Source organism: Gossypium raimondii, chromosome 13 (genome assembly GCF_025698545.1).
Source record: "Gossypium raimondii isolate GPD5lz chromosome 13, ASM2569854v1, whole genome shotgun sequence".
NCBI classification, from domain to species: domain Eukaryota; kingdom Viridiplantae; phylum Streptophyta; class Magnoliopsida; order Malvales; family Malvaceae; genus Gossypium; species Gossypium raimondii.
Window position 1 is genome coordinate 55,595,231 of NC_068577.1, and position 25,302 is coordinate 55,620,532.

Consider the following 25,302-nt stretch of genomic DNA (forward strand, 5'->3'; position numbering starts at 1 on the left):
TTCTAATCGATTTTCGAATTTTTGGATTCTAACCCTAAACCCTAGTTTTTTTTTCTTTTGAAGCTTCATTTAATCACAAAATATCATAATAAAAAAAAATTAACAAACTATATTTCAAATGCCAAATTCTTCAGCCTAGTTAAAAAAAGCTGGATAAAGAAGAAAAAATGAAGATAAAAAATTGGGGACAAATATGGGAAAATATTACACAAACATTTAAATGGAAAAAAAAAAAGAAAGCCCCAAGAATATAAGTTCATTGTTCTTTTTAAGGCATTTCGGCCTTGCAATCACTCGGGGCTGCTTTAACAAAATTTATATCTACACTTCCATCTTTTGGAGACAGCAAGGGATTCTCCGGTTCCGTTTCGTCGATTTCGCTGGGGGTGGTGGTCGACAGAGTTTCGTTTCCTTCTGGAAAAGAAAAGAGAGCAAACACAACTATCAAAATACGAGCATTTCATTGCAGTTAGTATTTTTTGAGTAAAAATCGGAAGCATACCAATTTGGTGGTATTCAGGCACCTTCTTCACTCTAGTTGCTTGAAGGCTTTCTGGGAGTAGGCAGCTGAATAAGGAACCTGTAGTTTTGACAAAGCATGAACTTAGTGATTTCCAGTGGATGATGAAAAGCAGACAAAATGGTCGTTTAACGACGACAGTCGATACTTGCATGCGTACATGCATGCATAGGCGAATGTACATTTGATATAAGCACACAGATAGCTGCATTTATACATTGCATACATATAATGCATATATGAACGGTTGGAAGGATCGACAAACCTAGCCGAGCGAGTCGGTTCACCCATCTGGGGATGTGTTTGCCGGTTAGTTTATAAACAATGTCATCTGAAAAGTGGTTGCAGTTCTTGGAGATGAGGTGATAGGTATTTCCATGATAGTCGGAAGCCAAGTTCTCGATGAACGCTCTGAAATCGGAGGACGACATGTTTATCCTTCCCAACGAGATCGAACATCGATAAGAAAAACCAGGGCAGCACTTCGGTTCCACTTCAAAAACGCCACTGATTGAAAAATCATGAGCCCCGAACCCGTACTCTTTACCATGAACTGTTGATACACATTCAAACACAGATACTTTCAGTTTCCTAATTGAAAACAAGATCATAAACACATGAAGCAAATTTCATTTCATATTTCCGAAAATATTGAATCGATCGAAACGAATGGCAATGATGCATTAGCAATTAATTTCTACTTCAAGCATTCATTTTCCTTGAGATTTGCTGGATTTCAATCCCACCAAAACTAACCAGAAATGCCTAATTTAAAGAATACATACTTCATTAACATATAGAACCCTAAATTAAAAAGATTTTCAACAATTAAAGAACAAATGCATGCCATCATTTTCGTCATAATTCAAATTATATTTTTCTATTTTCTCCCTAAATAAAACTTCATTTTTAGACTCCCCCCCAAGTAAATATCAAATTTCAGCTACAGAAATGGAAGATGATCACGAAATCAATTACAAAGAAGTCAACCAACCCATAGCTATTTTCAATCATGGGAAACGAAATCCACCTTTTAGAACCAATAAAGAGATGAAATAATCAATACCCAAATCCCAAAACCATAAGACACAACAAATTTTCCATAGCAGAAAAAATCCCAGAAAAATAAATTCAGAAATGGGAAGAAGGAAACCTTCAATGCCGGAATGGAAAATCCCAAAACCAATCCAATAAGAGTAATTGTTCATAGGAGTGAGATCATAGATATTCAAAACCAGCTTGGTTTCATTGTCATTGCTCTCATTATGGCTGGAATTTGAGACTTTCCCTTTCCCCATTTCTCTTTTTTTAACTTTGAACTGAAACCCAAAATAAAAACGAAAAAGATTCCCCAAAATCCCCAGAAAATATTTCCCTTTTTCTCTACTAAGAAACCCTCAAATATTAATGTAAATCAAAATAAAAAACCACTGTTGCTTCATTGATGAATCGAATAATTGCTGGTAATTATAGTGTTCATAAACATGAGTTAGATATGGGTTTTGTTATAGTACCTGTTAAATCACGAAAAGCATTCTCTCAAATTGGGTTTTGTTTTACTGTTACAATCATTCAAATTATATCTGTCAATCAGCATCTTACTGTTGCGTTCGTTCATTTCCCCTGTTATGTTCTTGTTGATTTGATTTTGTTTTAAGAATTGAATCCAATAAAAACTAACGTTTATAGTTTAGCCCTTCTAGAAATTATAAAATTTTGCCCACATGAAAACCCCATAAATGGTAAACTTATAGTTTAACCCCTCTAAGAATTATAAAATTTTAAGTTAATTACATTTTAATTCTTTCAAAAATTTATATTTCATCTTTTAACCCTAAAAAAAGCATTTTTATTTTTATAAAAAGAGAGGATAAAGAATGTTGATAGATCAACCAGTGGCAAGGAAAGGGAAGGTTATATTCAAAGTTGAAAAGCAACGGCTATTGTGAAGTCTATAATCGAAGGGGCCATTCCTCTTTTCTGCAAAAACAGTAACAAAGCAAAGAGTGGCTCAACTTCAAAGGGTTTTTCTTCCCATCAGGAATATTCAGTATATATGTAGATGGTGATTACCATTCTTCCTTATCCAACCCATTGCTCACAACCCAAGCATTTTCATTTACCAGAAAAAATTGTATAAAACACAAATATACCACATTAATAACTTTATCTTGAATCATATATATGTATGTGTATGACATAAAAATGATTATATGATACTTGTTTTCACGCCAGAACTGGAGTTAAAATTTTGCTTGCCATGTAAACAAATAGGGACCACATATGTCATAGTCATAAGGTTGTCCCATGCAAATTAGGGTTCACAATAAGGATTAAAATATTCATTTTTCTAATAAACAAAACGGAGTCGAATTTGGATAAGGTAAAATTTAAATCAGTAGGTTCAAATTATTATTTATTAATATAAATTTATTTTTATTTAAATTAATTAAAATTATATGTTTTTAAATTTTTTAAAAAAAATTAAAATATGATGGATTGAAATTTTTGAAACAATAAGAACTAAATAAAATAAAAGAAATATAATAGGCTGTGATCTCCATGACATGCTACGTTGGGGGGAATCCTTTATGCAAGTCAAAATGAACGTAGAGCTCATCAGCTTGGAAGTTTTTTTGAGGTGCAATGGAACCAAAAATGAACTTATACTTCGTGATTAAAAGTGTTCATGGGCCGGGTTGAGTTTAAACATGATATTAATATATTTTATATTCGTTTAAGCTCAGCTCGACTTGAAATATAAATTTAAAATTTTATCCAAACTCACCCATATTTGCAAAATATTAACCCAAGCCCATTTTAAGTTCGCTCATATTATTTAAATTTTTAAAACAAATATTTATATTATGTTATTTCATATTTAATAATTTATACATTTTTTATATAGTCATCTTAACATTATTATAATAGTTAAGTTAAAATAGTATTATATATTTAGTATAGATTTTTTTAAAAAATTTGTTCCAAGTTATATAATATATAAAAATAACATAATATAAAATATTATAAATTTAAAAATGGGCCGGGTCAGGCCAGACTTGGGCCTTGAATGTTTAAGCCCAAGCTTGACCCATATTTTAAATGGGTCTAATTTTTTTGGTCGAAATTCATTTTTTGGTTTTACTTAAACCCTCTCGACCCATTAACAGTTCTAATAATGAGACAAACGCCAATATTGAATCCTTTATACAAGTCAAAATTAATGTAGCTCATCACATAACATGTATTTATTTATAAAATTATTGTGTTTTATCAATAATTATTGGATGTAATTGAAGATATATTACATTTTGTAAGAAAAATAAAATCAAATTCGACTTGTGAAAGCTATTTGGAGGTGCAATGGAGACCAAGTTCAGTGTGCGTATGCTTACTTTTATCGGATAACAAATTAGGTGATAACCCACCATAGTCGGTCCGCCGCAAACCATATTCCAAGTTAAGACATTGATTACCAGAACATTCCTTTCTTCTTTTTTTTCCTTGTCAGCCATGCTTGTTTGTCTTCCACCCCCACTCAGGCTATACCAGCAGGCTGGTAGGTGTGGCCAAAAGAAAAAAAAAAAAACAAAACAAAACTCCAAACATATCATGTTGACATTTAAAAAAAAAAATTTAAAAGGCCAATTGATTCCTTAAATATTAGGTTTTTCGTTAAAATTAGATTTAGGAGCTTAATTGATAAAAATCTAGAGTTTAAGGACTTAAATTGGGATTGATGTATAACATTACACATTGTATTAAAATTCATATATGATTTTAGTATTTATCTGAAATAAATAACTATAGGTAAAATTTTTTGAAAGGTAAATTCATTAATTCATTCAATGAATGGAACCGTACAATTCAGAGAGAAAAAAAATAGCAAACACACGTCATAGATGATGAAGGACAAGCTACATCAACACAACAAAGGCTTTAGCCTTAGCATCAATAGAACATTATGATACGTTGACAATTGATTTTGTCACAACTTAAGCACGACATATCTGGAGTGATTGCAAACACTTAATACAATAATGAAATCAATCCCGAATGGTCCAAAGTGGCAAGTAAAAATCGACAAAAGAATCGGCAACCACAAAATAAATCTGTAAACTAAAAAGAGAGAATATGTGTATAGTGAATGAGAAAAAAAAAAAAAAGAAAGTGTTGATGAGAATGGAAAAAGGCGGGCGATAGCAAGCCCAAAAGTTAACTATAAGTAAATTTTTTAAAAGAGTGAAAAAGAAAAGATGGATAAATGATGGATATATTAGATTTAGGAAAAAGAAAATTAAATTATTAATACAAGCTTCTAAATAAATAATGTTTATTTTATAGTTTGGTTATTTTTTTGTTGTATTTTTCTAGTGGAAGCCACCAAACTCATTTAAAAGTTTTGTAATTTCATAAATGATAGTTTAGATATATTGATTTTATAAATATTTTCTATAATTTTAATTACATTTTAAAATTTTACTAGCTTTTATAACATATGATAGAAATTTTTAAGCATATGCGTATGTGCGTAGAATACATGTAAATATAAATATGTGTTTAAAATAACATATAATAAATAATGAAATGTATGATTTGAAACTAATTAATAATAATACGTGAAATATGTACGATATTAAAATAAAATTGAATTAGATTGTAAGTAAAACAAAATTTAAACATATAAATACATAATATTAAAAATATTATATTAATACAATTGTTTATCATAGTTGTCATCAATCCTAAGTTGATATCGAGTTAATTTGTTCGCTCAATCAACAACATTATTAATATTGAGAATTCTATCACATGCGTATGTATGTGGAAACCACATACTTAAAACACAAATGTTAGTTTAAAATAATATATAATAAATAAATAAAACGTACGGTTCGAAACTAATTAATTGTAACGCATTAAATATATATGATATTAAAATAAAAACTTAAATTGTGAGTAAAATAAAATTTAAACACATAAGTACATCATATTAAAAATACTAAATGCATGAAAATTGTTTATAATGATGTTGTCATCAATTTTGAGTTAATGTCGAGTTGGCTTGTGATACCAACTTAGGGTGAGTGGGCGGTGCGTTTACCTGCGGTTATTGTAAAAACGGCAGTAGCGGTGAGATTAGATACTGTAGCGTGAGATAAAAAGTAAGCTAAACACACCGCACGACACCCAATCGCCCATCCAAATCCACCCTTAATCAACAACATAATCAATATATACGATTGATGGAGATAATAAAGTATGCATAATACAATTAAAATGTAAATAATATATTAAAATAAAGCTTTGACTTGGTAATAAAGATAATGTTTTATTGATGTAAATAACACGGATGTAAATCTAACTCATGCAAAGATCTTTAAAAAAAAAAATCAAAATATCCTTGCATGATATAACTTATTATAATTACAAGTGAACATTTTTGTAATTTCTTTAATTAAATTGGTGTCTGATTGACTCGTGACGAGAGACTAATAATAATATAGATTTGGCTTAATTTTATAAAATTAATATAATATAAAATATTTTATAAATTTTTTGGGATTGCTTATAAGAACAAAAATGGACAAAATATTTTCAAGGTCGGAGTTAAAGTTGAAAGCCTTAAGGCAGGGCTAAGCAAAGAAATTGATTCGAACTAGTGTTTGCTTTAGTTTTGATTTGATTTTATTAAATTTAGTTATGTTATTATTTAAATTTATTTTTCAATTCATAAAATAAATAAAAAGTACCTGAACTAAATCAAACTCTTTTATTTAATTTAATTTATAATTTGTTTTATTTTTATAATATAAATAAATATAATATGTAACACCCCCTAACCTCAAACCGTCGCCGAAACAGGGTTATGAGGCATTATCAGACCTATCAGACAACTTACGAATAATTCATAATTAAAATAACATTCATAATATAATTTAATAATTAAATCCCTATAATGGACTCTCGAAACCCAAAACATGTATTAAAAGTAGAATGAAACTTGTTCGAGTATTCTAAAAATTTTAAATTTTTTAAAAAAATTTTGACAAGATTTCGATTATTTTTACATAAAACCCCCGCAATTAAAACCGTATCCATTTCCAAACATAACCAATTCAACCAATTCAATATAATATCAATTTAAAATTTATCAATGTACTAATTAAATTGAAACGGATAAACTTCTTTCATTATAATTCTTAGACTTGTACTACTAACATTTTTAACCATTTATATTCAAAACATAATAACCTTTATATACATCCTATGTATATGCCACATTACCAAAAGAAAATATACGTCACCAAAAGTTTGCTGAAGTCGGGTCTGGCTTTGGATGCTGGTTCAGTACTTGACTTCTACAACCTGCGCACGGAAACAATCGTACGTTGAGTATGCATATACTCAGTGGTATTACTATAATTCAATTTGTATTTAAATACATTAAATCACACACACACACACGTACTTTTACATTACAATTATCATCACTTAATGAACAATTTAGTCTTTTATATTATCATTTGATTATATACATACCATTCATATTTCTTTATTTCAATTCTCACCTTTCACATATGTCATATCATTCAAATTTAGTTTTATCAGTAAGTTTATTTCATTTGCCCCTATTAACTTGACTCGGACTCAGCGGATACACAGTTTCTAACCAACATACCAATACTACACATTGTACCTTAACGGTACACAACACCTAAACAGTAATCAGTAACGGTAGCAGTAACAGTAACAATAACAATATTCAACACACAAAGTGCTGAATCTGTAACTGTAACGGTAATAGTATTCAACACACAAAGTGTTGAATCAATAACAGTAACAGTAGTTGGCATATAAATGCCTGATCAGTAAGTCGGCAAAAACCCGTACTCTTCCATATCCTCTGGCATGCCAACTATATCCGACTAGCCCGACTAGTTAATAGGTATTTAATTCACTTTTCAGTACAATTTCCATCTTAGTTCAGTATCAATTATAATTCCTTATTTCAATCAGTTTCACAGTATTACAGTAATTCATTACTTCAGTAATTTCACAGTTCAATGCAGTACACATAACAATATTCAGTAACTTCACAATTCAATTCAGTACTCAAAAACAATATTCAGTATTCCATAATTCAGTTCAGTATCAGTCTCAATTTCAATACCCAATCATAAATTTTCATTTTACTAAACACTTACCTTAAAATACTTACCATACATAATTAGTAAATTAAACACATAATAATGATAAAGTTTGAATTGTAGTGATACAAACCAGAATTCTCTTCAGATTTAATCATCGACGATCTTTTCTTTTCCTTTTTGGGCCAATGATTCAGGCTGATATTAGCTACGAACAATTAAAATAATTTCACAATCATTAGCACAACACAATTTAATTGCTGAAATTTTTATCTAACTTTTACTTTAATTCCAATTTGAATCCTAACTAAACCTATATTTTTTTTCTCAATTCATACCTTTTTGCTACTCAATTTCTTGCCAAACTCACATTTAACTATCTAATTTTTATCATATTTTCATAATTTTGAATTTATTTCAATTTAATCCCTAAAATTCAAAACTTATAGCTTTGTTTACAATTCAATCCTTTATTCAATTCCAATCAAAATTTCTATCAAATAAACCCTCAATTCCATCATTTTTTTCAACATAAACCCTACTAAAAATCTATTAACTTTCAAATTTTCAACTTAAATCCAATAGTATTTCACTCTAGAATTCCAAAAATCAATTTTATAAGAAAAGAACTTGATTAAACTTACCAATTAAATTTTAAGCTTTAAAAGCCTAATTTTCCCTTTCTTCTTTCCTTTTTTCTTCTTCTATCCTTTCTCTGTTTCGTTCCTGCTTAATGTTTCAGTTTCTTTCTTTCTTTTATTTCATTTTCTTTATTTTATAATTAAGTTAATTAATAATTATAAAATATCTATTAATTAATAATTATAAAATATCTATTTTAATAACAAATATAATTAATACATTTGTGCTATATCATAACCTTACATTTGTCTTAATCTAACTAATTTATCAAATAAATAAAATCTTTTAATATAATAATTTAATTAATAATATCTTTTACTTAAAATTTAAGAAAATATACAATTATATTACAAATATATAAATACATATATTACACATGTATTTTATCATATCCATACAATTGACATATTTTGATTTATTTAATAATATAATATCATTAATTATATAATTAAAACAAATAAAATCTTAGATTTTATTCCCTTTATGCTGCCTCAACTATGCCAAATGGCTTAATTGCCATTTTAGCCATTTTACTTTCTTTTAATCTATAATTAGACTTTCACTCTTTATTCAATTTGATCCTTTTCCTAATTACTTTAAATTAAACTAAATTCACTAAATAAAAGAAATCTAATTAAATACACTACCACACTCATAATTTTAATTACTCCTAATAATTATTTACTAACTCGGTTTACTAAGACAGAGGCCCGATAACACACTTTTCCATTGCCTATGAATTTTGGGTCGTTACATAATATACATGCAAATTAGTAAAAATAACTCTAATATGTATATAATTTTTTTTAAATAAATCGATTGAATTTGAAACGAAGAAATTCAGTTTGGTTAAAAATTTAAGGGTAAACTGCACTCAAGGTCACTAAATTATTAGTAAATTTATGTTTTGACCACTCAACTTCAAAAGGATACAAAATAGTCATGAAATTATTCGAAAGTTTTCGTTCAAGTCACTGGGTTGTTAAAATCGTTGTTGTATGGCCTTCTCTATTCGCACCGCTTGCAGCAATTGAAAGCTTTCCTTCACCTTCTCTTCTACAAGTCCATTTTTTTTATAAAACAACTTTGAATGTCTGATCTTCGACACTGATCGTCAGATTGACTTTGATCTAAAGTATGTTCTTCTAGTCATCGATGGGTACTAATCTATTATACCACTCATCGAATTGTCACTTGGAGCTTACTAGCCAGACTTTAAAAAGAAGAACTTAACAGCTCAATAATTTTTAAAAAACCTTTTGTATAATCTAATGATCATTTTATAATTTTCTAAAGTTGAATGACCATAATATAAATTTATTAATAATTTAGTGAACTTAAATGTAATTTATCCTAACTTTAAATAGGGTAAGAAAAAAAAAGTCAGAGGTGAAGTCATATTTGGAATATGCATATAAAGAGTTATTGGGAGGAGCATTGAGAGCAAAGGTCTCTCTCCAATTGATATGAATCTTCATGTGACTTTTGAATTATTGCCAAAAAGAGGAATTTTGCAATGGAGATAGAGCATTATAATTTAAGCATAAATTCCACATACTATTTATAAATAAATATAGATGGAGAAGGCATTTGATGTGTCTATCCACGTGGATGCACACATCGGCTAGGGAACATATTTGACGGATGAGAAATAATGGTATGAAATAAGGATATTATCTCTTTTAAATAGTTTAATATCATATCAATAATTTTATCCGTAATTTCAGGAAATTTCATTTGGATAAATGCTAAAATTCAGGATGAAATTGGAAAATAGATACGGATGACGTGACATCATTATTTTATACAATCATTTCCCTTTTAGGATTTAGAAAAATATTATTATTTTTAAAAATATTTATCATAAAAATAATTATAAATAATAAATACATAGACATGTCATAGTGTATACAAGATATAAAAAAATATATAAGTTGATGTATAAATGTCACAATCAGTAGAAAAAACCCAAATAAAACATAGTAGAGTAGTACATAATATATTTATAGCTACATATATGCATCAATGATTAAACATTTTAATATGATGTAATTCTATATTATTTATTATATTCTATAATATAATAGTACTACATTATTATTTATTATTGTTTATTATTATACCTGTTGAAATATGCTCCAACTCTCTATACTTTTCAGTATATTTGAAAGGTAACCTTCTTACTATATTAAATAATGTTATATCATATCATATCATATACTAATAGTTTATATATAGGCATTAATTATTAAACATCATAATATAATGTAATATTATATCTTTGATTATAATCTATATTACAATAACAGTTATATATAATAGTAGTACATTATATATTACTTATTGTATATTATATATTATTATTATACTAGTTAAAATATGCTCTAAGTCCCTATACTTTTCATACATTTAAAAGTTAGCCCTCCTACTATATTATATAATACTATATCATATCATATAATATAATACACTTATAGTTTATATATATGCATCGATGATTAAACATTATAATATCATGTAATACTATATCTTTTATTATAATCTATATTATAATAATAGTTATATATATATATTAATATTTTTAGTAATAGTTATATATTATCATATTATTTTATGTATTAGTAATATACTAATTTAGTTTATCGGTTTAAGGTCAAGTTAGGTAATCGGTTTTGGTAATAGCTATATAATATATGATTATATTATCGTTAAAGTTTAATTTTATATGTATAATAAATATTTATATTAAATTAATATTTTTAAAATTTATTTCACTTTATAATTTAATATAAAATCATTATTAATTACTTTCTTATTAATAAAATTTTAATATAAAAATGCAAGGCTTATGAATACATTTTCAAAAAATAAAAAATTATCATTTATTTATATTTTAAGTAATATCATAAAATTATATTAATTATTAATGCTTATTATGGCTGTTCAGTTATAAAGTTGAGCTTTGAGTTGAATTTATCTCAGGCTTGGGCCAGATCAGTCTCGAACTCGGGCTTGGACCTGTTATAGACTCGAACATTTTCAAGATCAGTTCATTACAAGTTTAGATCAGCACGGGCGGCCTTTCGAGCTCGGGCCTATTTTGCTAGCTCTAATAAGAACAACCTGATGACAAAAATCAGTCAATTAAGAAACCATGACCAAAAGCTCCAAGAGAATCGCTGCATTAGATGCTCAGCATTTTAGAGTTTAATTTTGCGAACACTCTCCCCTAAGAATGGTTTTCAGTAAATTTGATGGTGCTCTTACCTTAACAAATACGACTACTATTTTTAGAGAAAACATGGTAAACAAGAGCCACCATAACTTTCAAAAGAAATAGATTCAACTCAGAATTCAACCACCTAAAGTTTAAGGAAAAACAAAATAGATCGAAACTAAAAACTAAAAGGAAAAAAACACAGAAAATTGTTGAAAAGGCTGTGGCTGGCAACTAGCCCGAAATGTGGTGCTGCCGTTGAGAAGACTTAAGTTGAGCGGCTAACTTTTGTAATATTTTATTTCGATGAATATTGAATACATTTATACATATAATATGGATATATTTAAAAAAAAATTAAATATAATATCGAATATATAATTAAATTCTTCAAAAAAAATATATTTTAAGAAAAAAATAATAATTCGAATAACATAAAAGTAATTCATTTATTGAAAGAGCTAATATTGAAACTATTAACATTTGCATGAAAAAACATATACGTACGGACAGTCTAAGAATAATTCATTAAAATGAAGTGAATTTATTTTCAATTTAAAAAAAATTACCAATAAATAGTTAAAAAATGGGAATTAAACTCAAATAATAAAATAAAATTAGAGGCGATGGCATCACTATCGGTTTGATCACCAAATAACATCTTCCCCTCGTAACACCTGGCTGGTGGCAATATGGGATGAGAAGAGAATAATATTTCACATTCGTGTTTTTTTTCAGCAATAACGATAAAAGGAATCAGGCTTGTTTGGATTTCTATTTCCATTTCTATGCATGAATTCACTATCCTCTTCCAACCAAAAAACATATATATATATATATATATATATTTTAAATATCATTAAAAATATCTATAAAAATATACGTAACATGTCATGTGTTATTATTTAATTATTTAATTAATAAAATTAACTTTTAACGGTATAAATAGATAAATTTTTTAACAGAAAATATTAATTTATTTTTAATTATCGTATAAAAACTAATATTTAATAAAGGATCAAAATGTAGATATAATAAAGATTTTTACGGTAGTTTTATTGACACTTGGAACTCTTCCTGAAAAGAAGTCTACGTGCTACATCATAGCTATCAACAAGTATATATAGCCCTTCCACCCCTAACACCAAAAATCACCATTTGCACAAACAATTTGTTGATTCAGCTGATATCTATATAGCACTTACCATTACTGTTTCTTCAAGCTCCCTCGTAAGCTTCTCCAATCCAATCTACCTTGTTTTTTCTGCACTTTTAAATTTATTTAATGATGAAACAAGCTTGGTTTGAGGATCAAAATCTGGGTCTGATTTTATTCCCTTTTTTGTTATATAGTTTTAAAGATAAAAATGAGCTGCTGGGTCGGAGGAGACTGGATGTGCGGCGCCTGCCAGCACCAGAATTTTAAAAAGAGGGAATCTTGCCAACGCTGCGGGTACCCCAAGTACGGCGGCCCCGATGTGTCGACTTACTTATACAACAACAGTTACAATAGTGCTGAAGTTTTAGCCGGGGACTGGTACTGTTCCGCCATGAACTGTGGGGTTGTCAACTACGCTAGCAGAACAAATTGCTATCGCTGTGGTTCGTTGAAAAATGATTTTGTTGGTAATTATAATACAATGGGCTGTGATGGGACTGTTCCCCCTGGATGGAAAACCGGTGACTGGATTTGCACCAGGTCAGTAAAATGAAAGATAATGTTACTATTCGTGTTTGACACATAAATACGAGTTGGAGTAATATAGATAGTATCCTGTGAATAAAAATGTAGGACACATAAGCTGCATTGTGTCTGGTTATGACATTGGTTTATGATATTGCATTCATTTGACTTCCAAACATGGTATCCACCCAATATAGCAGATAATGAATTCCCATCTTATCACATGTATGTTATCTATGGAGACTGTCATTTATATATGCTTATCGTTGATCTGATATGACTGCAAACATTTGTTTGGTCAGATATGGATGTGGAGTTCACAATTATGCTAGCAGGATCGAGTGCTTCAAGTGCAAGACCCCAAGGAATTTTGGTAATATATATATATAGCAAACAATACGGGTAAAACTATATAGAGGTTTTTGTATTAAGAGTTAAATTGTATTTTTTTTTCTCTTTACTCAAAAAATAGGTAAATTAATCCTCATATTTTAGATCAAAGAGCAAATTAATCCTTTTTGTTTAAAATTTCATTCATTTGTACTGTTAAAAACTCATGTGACTGATAGAATAATCAAACAGATAAATTTGACATGCAACCTATACCTATTGACGTATAGAGATAAGTTTTTGACAGAATGATCACTTTGCTTTTTGATCTAACATACAAAGGTTAATTTGCCAATTTTTTGTGTAGAGAAAGCAAAAATACAATTCGACTCTTAATACATGAAAGAATATGATTTATTAGCATGAATAGGCTATTCAGTTTTTTTTTTGGTTGATGTTTCTCAGGTGGTGCATAGGGAATTAAGAAGAATATTGTGCGCAACCAATGTTAATAATTTCTTTTCATATATCTAATCCTTCACTCACCAGTTTGTGTTTGGTAATATTGGTGTCAACAAATATAGCATTTAGGATGACCAAAAAGGTGAAAGCTTTTTCCTTTTTCAAGCTTATCAATGTAATTGTAATCATCAACAAAAAAGGGTTTCTGGTTTGATTAATGGGGTTATGATTTTTTTTTGTCTTTTTCTATGGTTCAAGCCTTAATGATGATGGATGATTAAGATTTAATATTAAATAATTTTAAAATTTTATATGATAAGATATATTACATTTTTAAAAAAGAATACATATTTGAATTTTAAAGACAATATTACTAAAAGAAATAACTCTAAACTTTGAACATAAATAAAATAAAAATTTTAAAATTCAAATTTAAACATTTCTCTCACTGAAATCTTTTCTAGGAAACAAAATAATGTAATAATTTTTCTGGTTATCTTAATTTAAACTTTCTTCTTCAATGTGAAATTGTAATTATGTCAGCTAGCCCTAGAAATCAAGTTACTAATACCAACATTTTTATTTTATCGATTAAATTTTAATTCCGTTTGTATCAATATTTTTATCTGTACAGAAATATATAAGTTCAAACGTGTTAAATTATATTTATTTTTCTAGTTAAAGATCGAAAAAAATTATGAATAAATTCATACTAAAAGTATCGCCCTTAGCTTTGGATTCAACCAAACCAAACCAATGCAATGCAATTAATTCAAAATAGAGAAATTCATTCAAGGAGGCTTTAATAATTTATGAACCCTTTAAGCATAAAAAAATAAAAATCTGTAGAATTATGTGTGTGTATATATACATGAAGATAAGAACCAAATGCTCCAACTTTAAAAGCATAGATGCTTAAAGTTACTGAAACTTTGAAGTTTAAATATATATAGATCAGATCCTTTTATGCTTCGGGTTCATGATTGTTTTTCTCAACAATGTTGTCTTTAAGGCTCGAATCGTGTTCTCTACTTGAGAGTACAATGTGTCTTATCACTACACCCAACATTGATGAGTATTTACGTTTTAGTTTGAATTATAATAGCATAGATGCAATGCCAAATATGAAAGCAAAATGTGGAATCCCGCTTTTTCACTTCATTTTCATTTGCCGTTTTATCATATGAGTGGCTCACTACTTCCCACTGCTAAAAATGGGATGCTGACTTGTTCCCATACAATGGTTAAAAAGTATAAATTAATCTTTTTTTAGTATTATTGAGAACAAATAAAATTGGTAATCTGTACTTTTGAAGTCTAATTGAAATCATATATATATATATATATATATATATATATATATATTTATTTATTTATTTATTTATACTATTTTCTTTTTTCCATTGACTCTCTCTCTCTATATATTGTTGACACCATTTTTTGGATGAAAAAACGGGGTCGACTTGGGTTTTGAAAAAAAGAAACGGGAGTCGCCACCAATCCCTTTTTTTTATGAGGTGTGATTGGATCACCTCGAAAAGGGGTTGTTTTTTAATAAACAGTTTGATTTTATTAAAACAACAAGTTTGGTCCACGAAATTCAGAAAAACGGGTTCGGGAGTCGGTTACGCACGAGGAAGGATTAGCACACTCGATATGCCCAAAATTGGTACCTAGTTGATTACTTAATGTCTTAGTGTCGAAAAACTGAAAACTTTAAAGAAATTTAAAAATACGATCCTTGTATTAAAATGTTGAAAATTTTGGGAAAAGAGGGTACGTTCCACGTTAATCGAGAAAGAAAACATCATATCCAGTAAGTTAGGACACAATGTCTCGAATTCCCGATACGCGAATGAATGTAAAAAAATTACTTATTTAAAAGATGTTTAACTATCTCGAATTTAAAAAAAGGGGATCAAGTCCAGTAAGTTAGGACTCGATCTTTTCTTAATTTCGAGATCATTTAAAATTTTGGTTAAAAAACTCAAGATTTAGATTTATCGTGAAAATCGAAACCAGAAGTTAGGTACGACCTTCTCGAGTCTAAACATGAAATTTTGTTTATTCAAAATCATAATTTATACATTGAATGAAAAATAATTTAACGCGTAATAGTAGAAATAAAACACGATGTTAATGCTAGTAACAAAACAATAATGAATTCGATAATGTAAGTATGAATAATACGAGTAACAACAAATAAAAGATAAATAAAAAACGAATTAAACATGCAAAAGAATAAGCAAATAAACTATTCGAATGAAAGTGGGCATAAATAAATAAAAGAAAGTAAACACCACGCTAAATAACGAAACCATAAAGAAATAAAATATATAAATACATGTATATATATATTTTAGAATTATGAAAACATAGAAAATATGTAAAATATGTATACGTATATCTATGTGTAATAAAATACATAGAAATAGATATAGGTATATGTAAGTATGAAAGATGAAATATAAAAATATATTTATAATAACTTTAAAATGTATGTGTATATGTATTAGGAAAATGTATATATTCACACACAAAAAATAAAATAAAATAAAATATGTACACATATATATTATAAAAAGTATGCGTTTGTATATGTAAATATATAACAAGAATTTTAAAATTAAAAGAGTATAATAATAATAATAATAATAATAATAATAATAATAATAATAATAATAATAATAATAATAATAATAATAATAATAATAATATGAAATTTGTTAGGAAAATAAACAAAATAGCAAAAAGACTAAATTAAACATTAAAACAAGATTCAGGGCTCAAAACGCAAATAAACAAAAGTGGGGGGACTACTCTGAACATTCATAAAACATGGAGGGACCAGTAAAGGAAATTTCCCTTCCATTAAAATGACGTAGTTCGGGTAAGGATTAAATTGAAAACGCAAAAAATTTCCGGGTACAATTCAAAAGATTAAAAGAACCTAATTTTAAAAGCATTAAAAAGAGGAAGGGCTAAACGTGCAATTAGCCATTCCGTCAAAAAAGCGGATCCCCCTGGAGCGGGTCGGGTCGGCCAACGGGTCAGGTCAAAAAGGCGTCGTTTTGGTGTCTGAGAAGGCTGCCCAAAACGATGTCGTTTTGGAAGCCTATTTAAACTAATTGTTTTTTTCAAAATTTTCATTCTTCCCTTCTTCTCCAGAAAAAAAACCAAAAAAATTCTCTTAAGTCTCTCTCCCTTCCTCCGACCAGAGCCCAGAAACCGACGAACAGGGCCGCCACGTCGCCGCCGCCGGCCACCGTACACCGTGGCCGGAAAATTCAGAAAAAAGGTAAAATTTTTTATACTTTCCTCTTTATATATATTTTTTAAATGTAAACTGTTTTTATAGAAAATAAATAATAACAAAAAGATTAAAAAAAAGAAAAGAAATGCAAAACGAAAATCACCTTGAAACTTAAAATTTTTTTTATTGATATCTGTTTTTTTTGTTACAAAAACGGAAGAAGAGAACCCCCAAAATCTCATAGAAAAATACAGAAAAAACGAGCCCCCCCTTTTTAAAGCATTCTTGTTACTGCTTCTGTCTTGTTCATTTCTCTCTTTGCGTGTTTCTATTGTTTGCGTGTTTGCAGGTGGAGCAGGTGAGGACGATGGGACGTGCGCGGCGCAAGTGGGGTGAGTCGGTGGTGGCAGTTGCGGCGGCAATGTCAGAAGGCCCTAGGTGCGGCGCACCAAGGGTTAAGGTTTCTTTTTTCTAATTTGTGTTTTGGGTAATGGGTTTTGTAATTGGGCTTGGGTAGGTTTTAAATTTTTGGGCTTGTTATTTGGTGAGGCCCGGGTAAATTTGGGCTGTACATATATATATATTTAATTATTTCTTAAAAATTTCATAAAATTTATAATGTTTTCGTCAATAATTCAATTACAAAATTAAAATATAATAATATATAAGTTTAATTTTTTTTTAAAATGATAATTGATATTAGACGAATTTAAAAATAACATTTTGAATTTTTAAAATATTAATATTATAATAATAGATTGTGTTAACTTAATTTAATTATTAATTAGTGAATGTAGATTATTAACTAAATTTAAATATTATGGCCACAAAATAATTTATTTTGGAGCAAATTAAATTTTAAATAATGTAAAAGTGTAAATTTAATTTATTAAAAGAATCATATTTTTTATTGTGATTTGGATAGTGTTGTGGGTAAAAAGTGAAATATTTAAAATTATTACTAAAAAAATACAAAACAAAATCAGCAACCATATAAATCAAACATCGTCCATGACTCCTCAAACACTTACAAATCACCAAAAACCAAAACGAAACAATCAAAGCACCATGAGAGACTTGCCCATAATGATCCAACGACCAAAAAAAACACCCTTACCGATGAAAACTATCCAACTTCGCATTCAAACAAAACAAATTCACTCATCACAGTCAAAACCAAAACTTAGAAACCGATGAAATAACGAAACTCCAATGTAAAAAAAAAGGAGAAAACTCATGAGGAGATGTAAATCCAACTCAAATCTAGATTATTCTTGATTATGGACCGAATTAAGTTGGATCGAAATAAAATTTTAGATCTATTTTTTAGATTCTGACTCGACTCAAAAAATAGACTTAAAATTTTGTCCCAAATTAAAATATTAAACATAAGTTGATCCGATTTGCCGATATTAAATTTTTATTTATTTTTATATAAAAATAGTTTTTAAAATATAATATATTAAGTACACTAAAAACATTGAAATAAATGCTTCTTAACAAGTTGAAAATATATTAAAAATGAAATGTAAAATTAATTTTCCACAAATCTAACATATGGCAATTATTTTAAAAGTATTTTATTTTTTCAGAATTTAAAAAAACCCAAAATCAGTAATTATTTTGTCGTATCAAAAACATAGAACCTTCTAAATATGTAGAATGTTTTAAATTTATTTAATATTTTATTGACATAATATTGAATTCAAATAAGTTCAGCGGAGTAAAAATTGGAACAATTCCTAATTTCTTATCGCTTTCAGAAATTTCTTTGATATCTTTTTGTCTTCGTCAGGATTAAGTGTTATTGACGAGACATCAAACAAAAGTGGTTTAGAAGGAATTGAACCTTTCATAGTTGTAAACATGACAATACGTTAGAAACTTATTTTGCACTAAGAAAATAACAATATTTCTCATTTTGATTTTGCTCAATAAATTTTATTGTTTTGAATATTTATTCTTAAATTTTTTTAGTTGCTTTTGTTTTCTTCGTTTCCCTAAATCTAATTAGTTTCTTCTTTTTATGTTAGATCCGAGTCCCCTCGCATCAAACAACTTGAATACGATCTTGGTCTACTTCCTCTTATCATTTTGTATCAGATTTGGGTGCTTTTAAGTTATTTCTAGAGCTGATATGGGTCAGACTGGACCATAAAAAAAATTTAGGCTCGGGCTTGATCCGAAAAATGAGCCTAAATTTTTTCCAAGTCCAACTCGAATTATAGATTTTAAACTCAGACCCGAACCAGTCTGACCCATATTAGATTTTTTTTTAAAAATTTCCTAACAATTTAAGGACAAATTTGTAAGCCCCTGTTAGGTCCCAATATTTGCCGTGGTTCAAATACTTAACTTGAACATCAACTTTCAAGTTAATCAGCATATCATCCCACTATTTTAGTGTGTGTTTTACTTGAAATTCTTTGTTATCCAATTTGTTGTTTTCTAGTAAATGATAAAGTTATTAATACTTACACAACAAATTCACAAACATGAAATGGATTAAGAAAACTTGAGCAAAATTTATGAAAATAACAACAACCAAGGTTGGTCAAATATTTGGATGATATATGTGAAATTAATTGAATTAAAAAAATCGTGAATACATGAGTGAATCAAGAAGGGTAACAACAAATTGCCTAGTTCCACTTTCATATGGAAAACAACAGTTTGTTTCATTCCAACTAGATTGTGGTATTGTAAAGAAGTGAAAAACACCATGTTAACTTAAAATTAAAGGAATAAAACCTACCTTTACCTTATAGAATATTCCTTCTCAATTGGCAGTATACTTGCATACAATTTTTGGACCCCAAGGACCTAAACCTCTGCATACAGAATCATCCAGAAAAAAGATAAAGCAATTAATAAACTATTTCATTCCAAAAGCAATCAATGAAACTAAATAAAAAAATCAAATTGGGGTAAGAGGACTTTGACAACAATATAAACAAAGGAGACCTACAAAATTATTCCAACAACAATTTAAGGTAGAAGTAATAACCAAATAAGAGTTGATGGTGAGATAAGATTTTAGTTCTCAGTAGTAATAAATTGCCATGTTTTTCCTAACATTTGTGGCTCCCTTCTACCGAACCCCAAAAGCTATTTCATCTACAATGAGGGTTTCTTTAGGTTTAGAATGCTTTAGGGAGAATGTTAATTGAGTCAAAGTCTTTGGGGTCCAAAATAAAAATTGAGAAAAAGGAAGAGAACATTTACCAGAGCAATGGAGGAAACCAAAGTGGAAAAATGAGAGGGAAAGGGAGATTCCTGACTTGAGTTACCTTCAGGTTCTCAGTCCCGTTGCAACAGTAGTGAACGATAATGGACTGGTGGTGATCGGAGTGGTGAACGATGATGGTGGTGGCCGATGGGTGTTGGAGTGGAGAAGGGGTTTAGATTTGCTACTGTTGGAGATTAGAACTAGAAATTTGGGGAAGGGTCGATTGAGGAAATCAGGAAAAGAAAAGATGTAACACCTTGTTTTTCAGTGGTGTTAGAAATAGTAGTTTCGAGACCACAAATATAACGAGTAAGCTTGTAAATATTATTATTTAATATTTACAAGTCAAATTTATTAAATTTTTACATGATAATTTTTTTAATTGAATGAATAGTTAAGTACAAGTAGGTTGTTCCTAAAGTCAAGTGGTTTTGGGAAACAAGATATCGGGACCTCATTTCAGTAAAAGGAGATCGTAAATATTTTTATTAAATATTTACAAAGTTACAATATAGGAATATTGAAATTTGATTCAGAAATTTTGATGTTTGGATAATTAATTAAGGAAAAAGGACTAAATTGTAAATATTGCAAAAGTTATTTGCTATTAGTTTACTAATGTTTAATGGTTATAAAATCATGGTTGGAAGGTCTTATGTTGAAATTAGACCATGTTAGGATATCTTGGACGGTTAATGGGTTGTTTTTAAGTATTTTGTATGTTAAGTTCTATTTATTTTATAATATATGTTAAAATAATAAAATTGAAACAATTAATAAAACAAAATGCAACCATTTCATTTTCACTTTTCTTCTACCTTCATTCAGGAACACCATTGTTAGAGAATACAACCTTCAGCCAATGTTAATTTCTATTGCATGGTATGTTTTTCTAGTCAATTTTTAGTAATTTTTATGTTTTTGAGATCGTTGTAGCTTAATCTAGCTAATCCAGGGACTAATTCATAAAACTGTTAAATGTGTTGATTTATGTCATTGATGAATTTGTAATATTTTTGAAGTTTGATAATAGATTTATAAGTTTGATAGTTAAATATGAGTACTTTGCAAAGGAATTTTGGTTAGTTTTAAGTTTAGGGACTAATTTGATAAAATAATAAATTTAGCATGAAATTATTGTGAAATTTAAACAATTATGGGTTGTATATCTAAAATTAAAAATTTGGCTAGCTTGGTTTTGAACTTAATTGTGGTAATTGTAAAGGTTTCGATTTAGGGACTAAATGTGAATTTAAGTGTTTTAAAGTATTTGAATTGGTTAATTGAATGAAAATATTATATTTAGATAAAAAAACGATTAGTCGGTTGATAATCATGACAAAGGAAAAGTCGTCAAGTAGTCATCGTTGAAGTGTTCGTAGCTATTGTGATTAGGTAAGTTCATAATTTGGTTAAAATAATTAGTTGTTTTTGTGATATAATATCTATCTATATATGTTGTGATTGAGTTCATTTATTTGTTAAATGGTAAGGGATGAAATGGACTAAGTTGTAACGTTAATTAAATTAAATGTTATATTTGAAAATGGAAAATTATATGGATGAATTCTTGTGATGAAATAATGTGTATATGGCTAAATTATATACATGTGAAACACGGCCCGTATGAACCTCGTGAATGCTTAGGATACAGATGAGATATCATTAGGGTTATTTACTGTTTCGAGTGTTGGTCTTGGATGTTTTACCGATGGCTGAGGTCCTATATTTGTTGCGGATTCTCTACAGTTCGTGTGAGCAGTATCATGTAGCCTAACATCCCAACCCATAACCCATGTGAGCAAACTCGTTTTACAGCTTATGTGAGCATCATTCTTGCGTATCCGACGTTATTTCATTTGGTTCATCGGGTAAAAATGAAAAATGAAAAGAGTAAATGGAAATGGTTATATTAAGTGTTTATATGAATTGGTTATATGGAAATAGATATATGAATTGGTGATATGAATCGATTTTATGGAAATAGATATATTAAATGAAACATTGGATATAGACATTTGAAATAAATTGTGAGTTGTTAAATGAATAGGTGATGGTTGAATTGAGTTTTAAATGTGTTTACTTGTAACGTTTTTGACATGATAAAGTTATATGTTCATATATTTGAACTTACTAACCTTGTGAGATTTGTGGTGTGTATAGGAAATAAATGAACTCATGACCTTGTTTATGAAATTAATTGCAAAATGTTTTAGTTACAACTGTTATGGTAAGTCAAAGGTTAAGTTTAATACAAACTTACCAACCTTTACTTAAGCTTACTCTATTTGTTTTTTTTTCTTTGTAGATCTTCGGATACGAGTTGTTGATTGGATTGCTTGTGGAGATCACACTATCCGTCAACTCTTCCGTTAGCTATACGTTTATTTTGGTCGGTGATAAGTGGCATGTAAATATGGCTTTGGTTTATGCATGTTGGTGATCATTTGGTCATGTTTTGTATCATTTGAATTATGAAATATGTGTATTGATTTAAATCCTTAATGGTATTTTGGCTGATTTGGTATTTGATGACATTTGTGTGCTTGAAAATTAATGCATTGTTGGTTTGTTGAATTGGTATATACATGATAGGTTAATTGGTGATAAATTGGCATTAAAAGGCTTGGTATAAATGGTTGATTATAACATATGTTAGTTGGAAATTATTGGATGATTGAATAAGGTTAATATGTTGATTATGTCCTGTTTTAGATGGTTGTTGTTTTTGTTGAAATGTGGTGACAATGAGGGCATATTGGTTAGGCGCATAGGTTGAATGTGTTGAAATGTTGTTGTTTTGGTACACTTTGAATAAGTTAACGTGATGGTAAATGTATGGCTTGACGTCTAGGAAATTGTAGGTGAATTGGCTTGTGTTTAAAGGTATTTTAGGTACACATGGTCTGTGACACGGTCGTGTGTCTCACACAATCGCATGACATGGCCATGTGACCTATTTGATTTTTGGTGCAGGTTTGTCCACACAATCTCTAAGAGTTATATAGTTTGGCGACACGACCGTGTGACCCTAAGTAACACGGACTTAAGTTGTTACATGGTTTGACCACAAGGCCAAGTTTTTGAGCCACACGGCCGTGTAACCCCTGTTTTCACTTTTTACCTAAATTTTTATATAAGTTTTAGTTTAATCCAAAATTGTTCCCAGTTTTCTTTAAATGTTTCGTATGTCCAATTTAGGTCCAGATATGATTGATTAACATGGAAATGATTGTAATTGAATTCTGAAATGAATTATTTGGTTATTTATGGAAGGGTAGCTAATAAGTTGATGTTTTATAGTTGTAATACCTTATAGCTCGGGTTGGGTGACCGGGCCGAGTATAGGTTATAGACTTGTTAAGCCATGTGCTTCGAGTCGGGCCAAAAAAACCTTACACAAGGCCTGACTCATTTTGAAAACAAGCATCGTTTTTTGCCTAAACTCATTTTTTAGGCCTATATTTTTGCTTAAACCCTCCCACTTTAAAGGCAGACCTTCGGATCTAGTTGAGTAACCCAACCCATGATCAGGTCTAGTTATTTCCTTGTGCTAAATAAATTGTTTTCATCAATTTTTCTTAAACAACCTCTAAAAACTATTTTTCCTTGAAAATTTTCGAAAAAATCTTTATTTCAATAGGTAAATGAATTCAAATCGATCTGAAATTTTGTATAATATTTCTTGGAACTTTGGTACATTGAAGAAAATATTTCCTAAAAAAATTTGAAAAAAAGTTGAAATAATTTAAAAATATATATTTTGTGGGTTGAATTCATGCCAAAAAAATCCAGATATTATATTTAACATATAAAGATGCTCCAGTTTAATTTTCGTGATTTTAGCACACCGGGAACACCTTGAACAAAAAATTCAACTTGTTTTTTATTGTTACGAGATTTCTGTTGGGTATTTTTTTCTTTGATTCTAGCCTTAGGTTTTTGTTTGTTTTTAACTTTTCTTATTCTATTACGCATTTTAATACATTTTTGCTTCTTGTGTTAGTAGGTGCGAAAAGAGTTGTCTTTCATTTCTCTACGCAACTTACTTCCTTTAGAGTTGAGTTTTTTTTTTTTTTGGCTTCTTAGAATCTTAGGCCAGCTTTGTTAGAGAGTGATCCCACATCATTTTTAGATATTATTTAGTTTGATTACTCTTTAAAAGTTACAAGCAAGAAAATCTCAACTTCTTTTTTTTTTTTGGCATTTTAAAGTTGTTTATTTTATTGCGAGTGCATAACGGTGAAGCTTGATTTTACTTGATCAATTTTCTATTTGAGTATTTTTTACATTCAGATTCATAAAATGGGGCACACACGTAGTATGAAAGAGGAGAATGATAAACCTTAGGTAAAGCTTAGATTTTATATTTGTAAAAATACCCGCATAAGCATGTTGTTTCCAATGTTGTTCAGTTTTCTATTGTTATGGACTTGTCAGGAAAAACATTAGAGCAAACATAGCAAGTTTTACGAGCTTGAATGACTTATCTAGGTATGTAAGTATGACACAAAGCCTATTGAGAAGCCTTCTTCTACAGCCATCAAAGAAGATGATGATATTCATCAACAAAAAACATTTGTCGATATCATTTGTGAAGAAATTCTATGTGATAATATGCTATTGTTGAGATTTCCTCTAGAGACAAAGAATGTTGTGATGATGAATTTAACGTTCAAAATTTTTGTAAGAGGTTACAGGGAAGTTGTAACACCCCAAACCCGGCCTAGACGTTATGGCCGAATCTGACGATGTCACATGGTAGTGCTTTTTGTAACACCCCTTACCCGTATTCAATGCCGGGATAGGGTATG

At 28.9% G+C, this 25,302-nt stretch overlaps 2 protein-coding genes across 3 annotated transcripts; one reads left to right on the plus strand and one right to left on the minus strand.

Moving 5' to 3' along the window:
• Window positions 1–72: 72 nt before the first annotated feature.
• LOC105783712 (deSI-like protein At4g17486) lies at window positions 73–2,003 on the minus strand. Its single transcript, XM_012609311.2, has 4 exons — window positions 1,674–2,003; window positions 786–1,073; window positions 503–580; window positions 73–414 (listed from the first exon to the last, which is right to left on the minus strand). Exons 1-4 carry the CDS (start codon window positions 1,816–1,818, stop codon window positions 269–271), a joined length of 657 nt encoding a protein of 218 aa, XP_012464765.1. The 5' UTR covers window positions 1,819–2,003; the 3' UTR covers window positions 73–268.
• A 10,690-nt stretch (window positions 2,004–12,693) lies between these two features.
• Window positions 12,694–14,248, plus strand: LOC105781188 (RNA-binding protein involved in heterochromatin assembly dri1). Of its 2 annotated transcripts, XM_012605737.2 has the most exons (4): window positions 12,694–12,760; window positions 12,884–13,229; window positions 13,517–13,587; window positions 14,010–14,248. In XM_012605737.2, exons 2-4 carry the CDS (start codon window positions 12,898–12,900, stop codon window positions 14,018–14,020), a joined length of 414 nt encoding a protein of 137 aa, XP_012461191.1. In that variant the 5' UTR covers window positions 12,694–12,760; window positions 12,884–12,897; the 3' UTR covers window positions 14,021–14,248. The 2 variants fall into 2 exon arrangements, with proteins under 2 accessions (XP_012461191.1, XP_052481871.1); XM_052625911.1 differs by lacking the exon at window positions 14,010–14,248 and having other exon boundaries at window positions 13,517–14,003.
• Window positions 14,249–25,302: the final 11,054 nt, after the last annotated feature.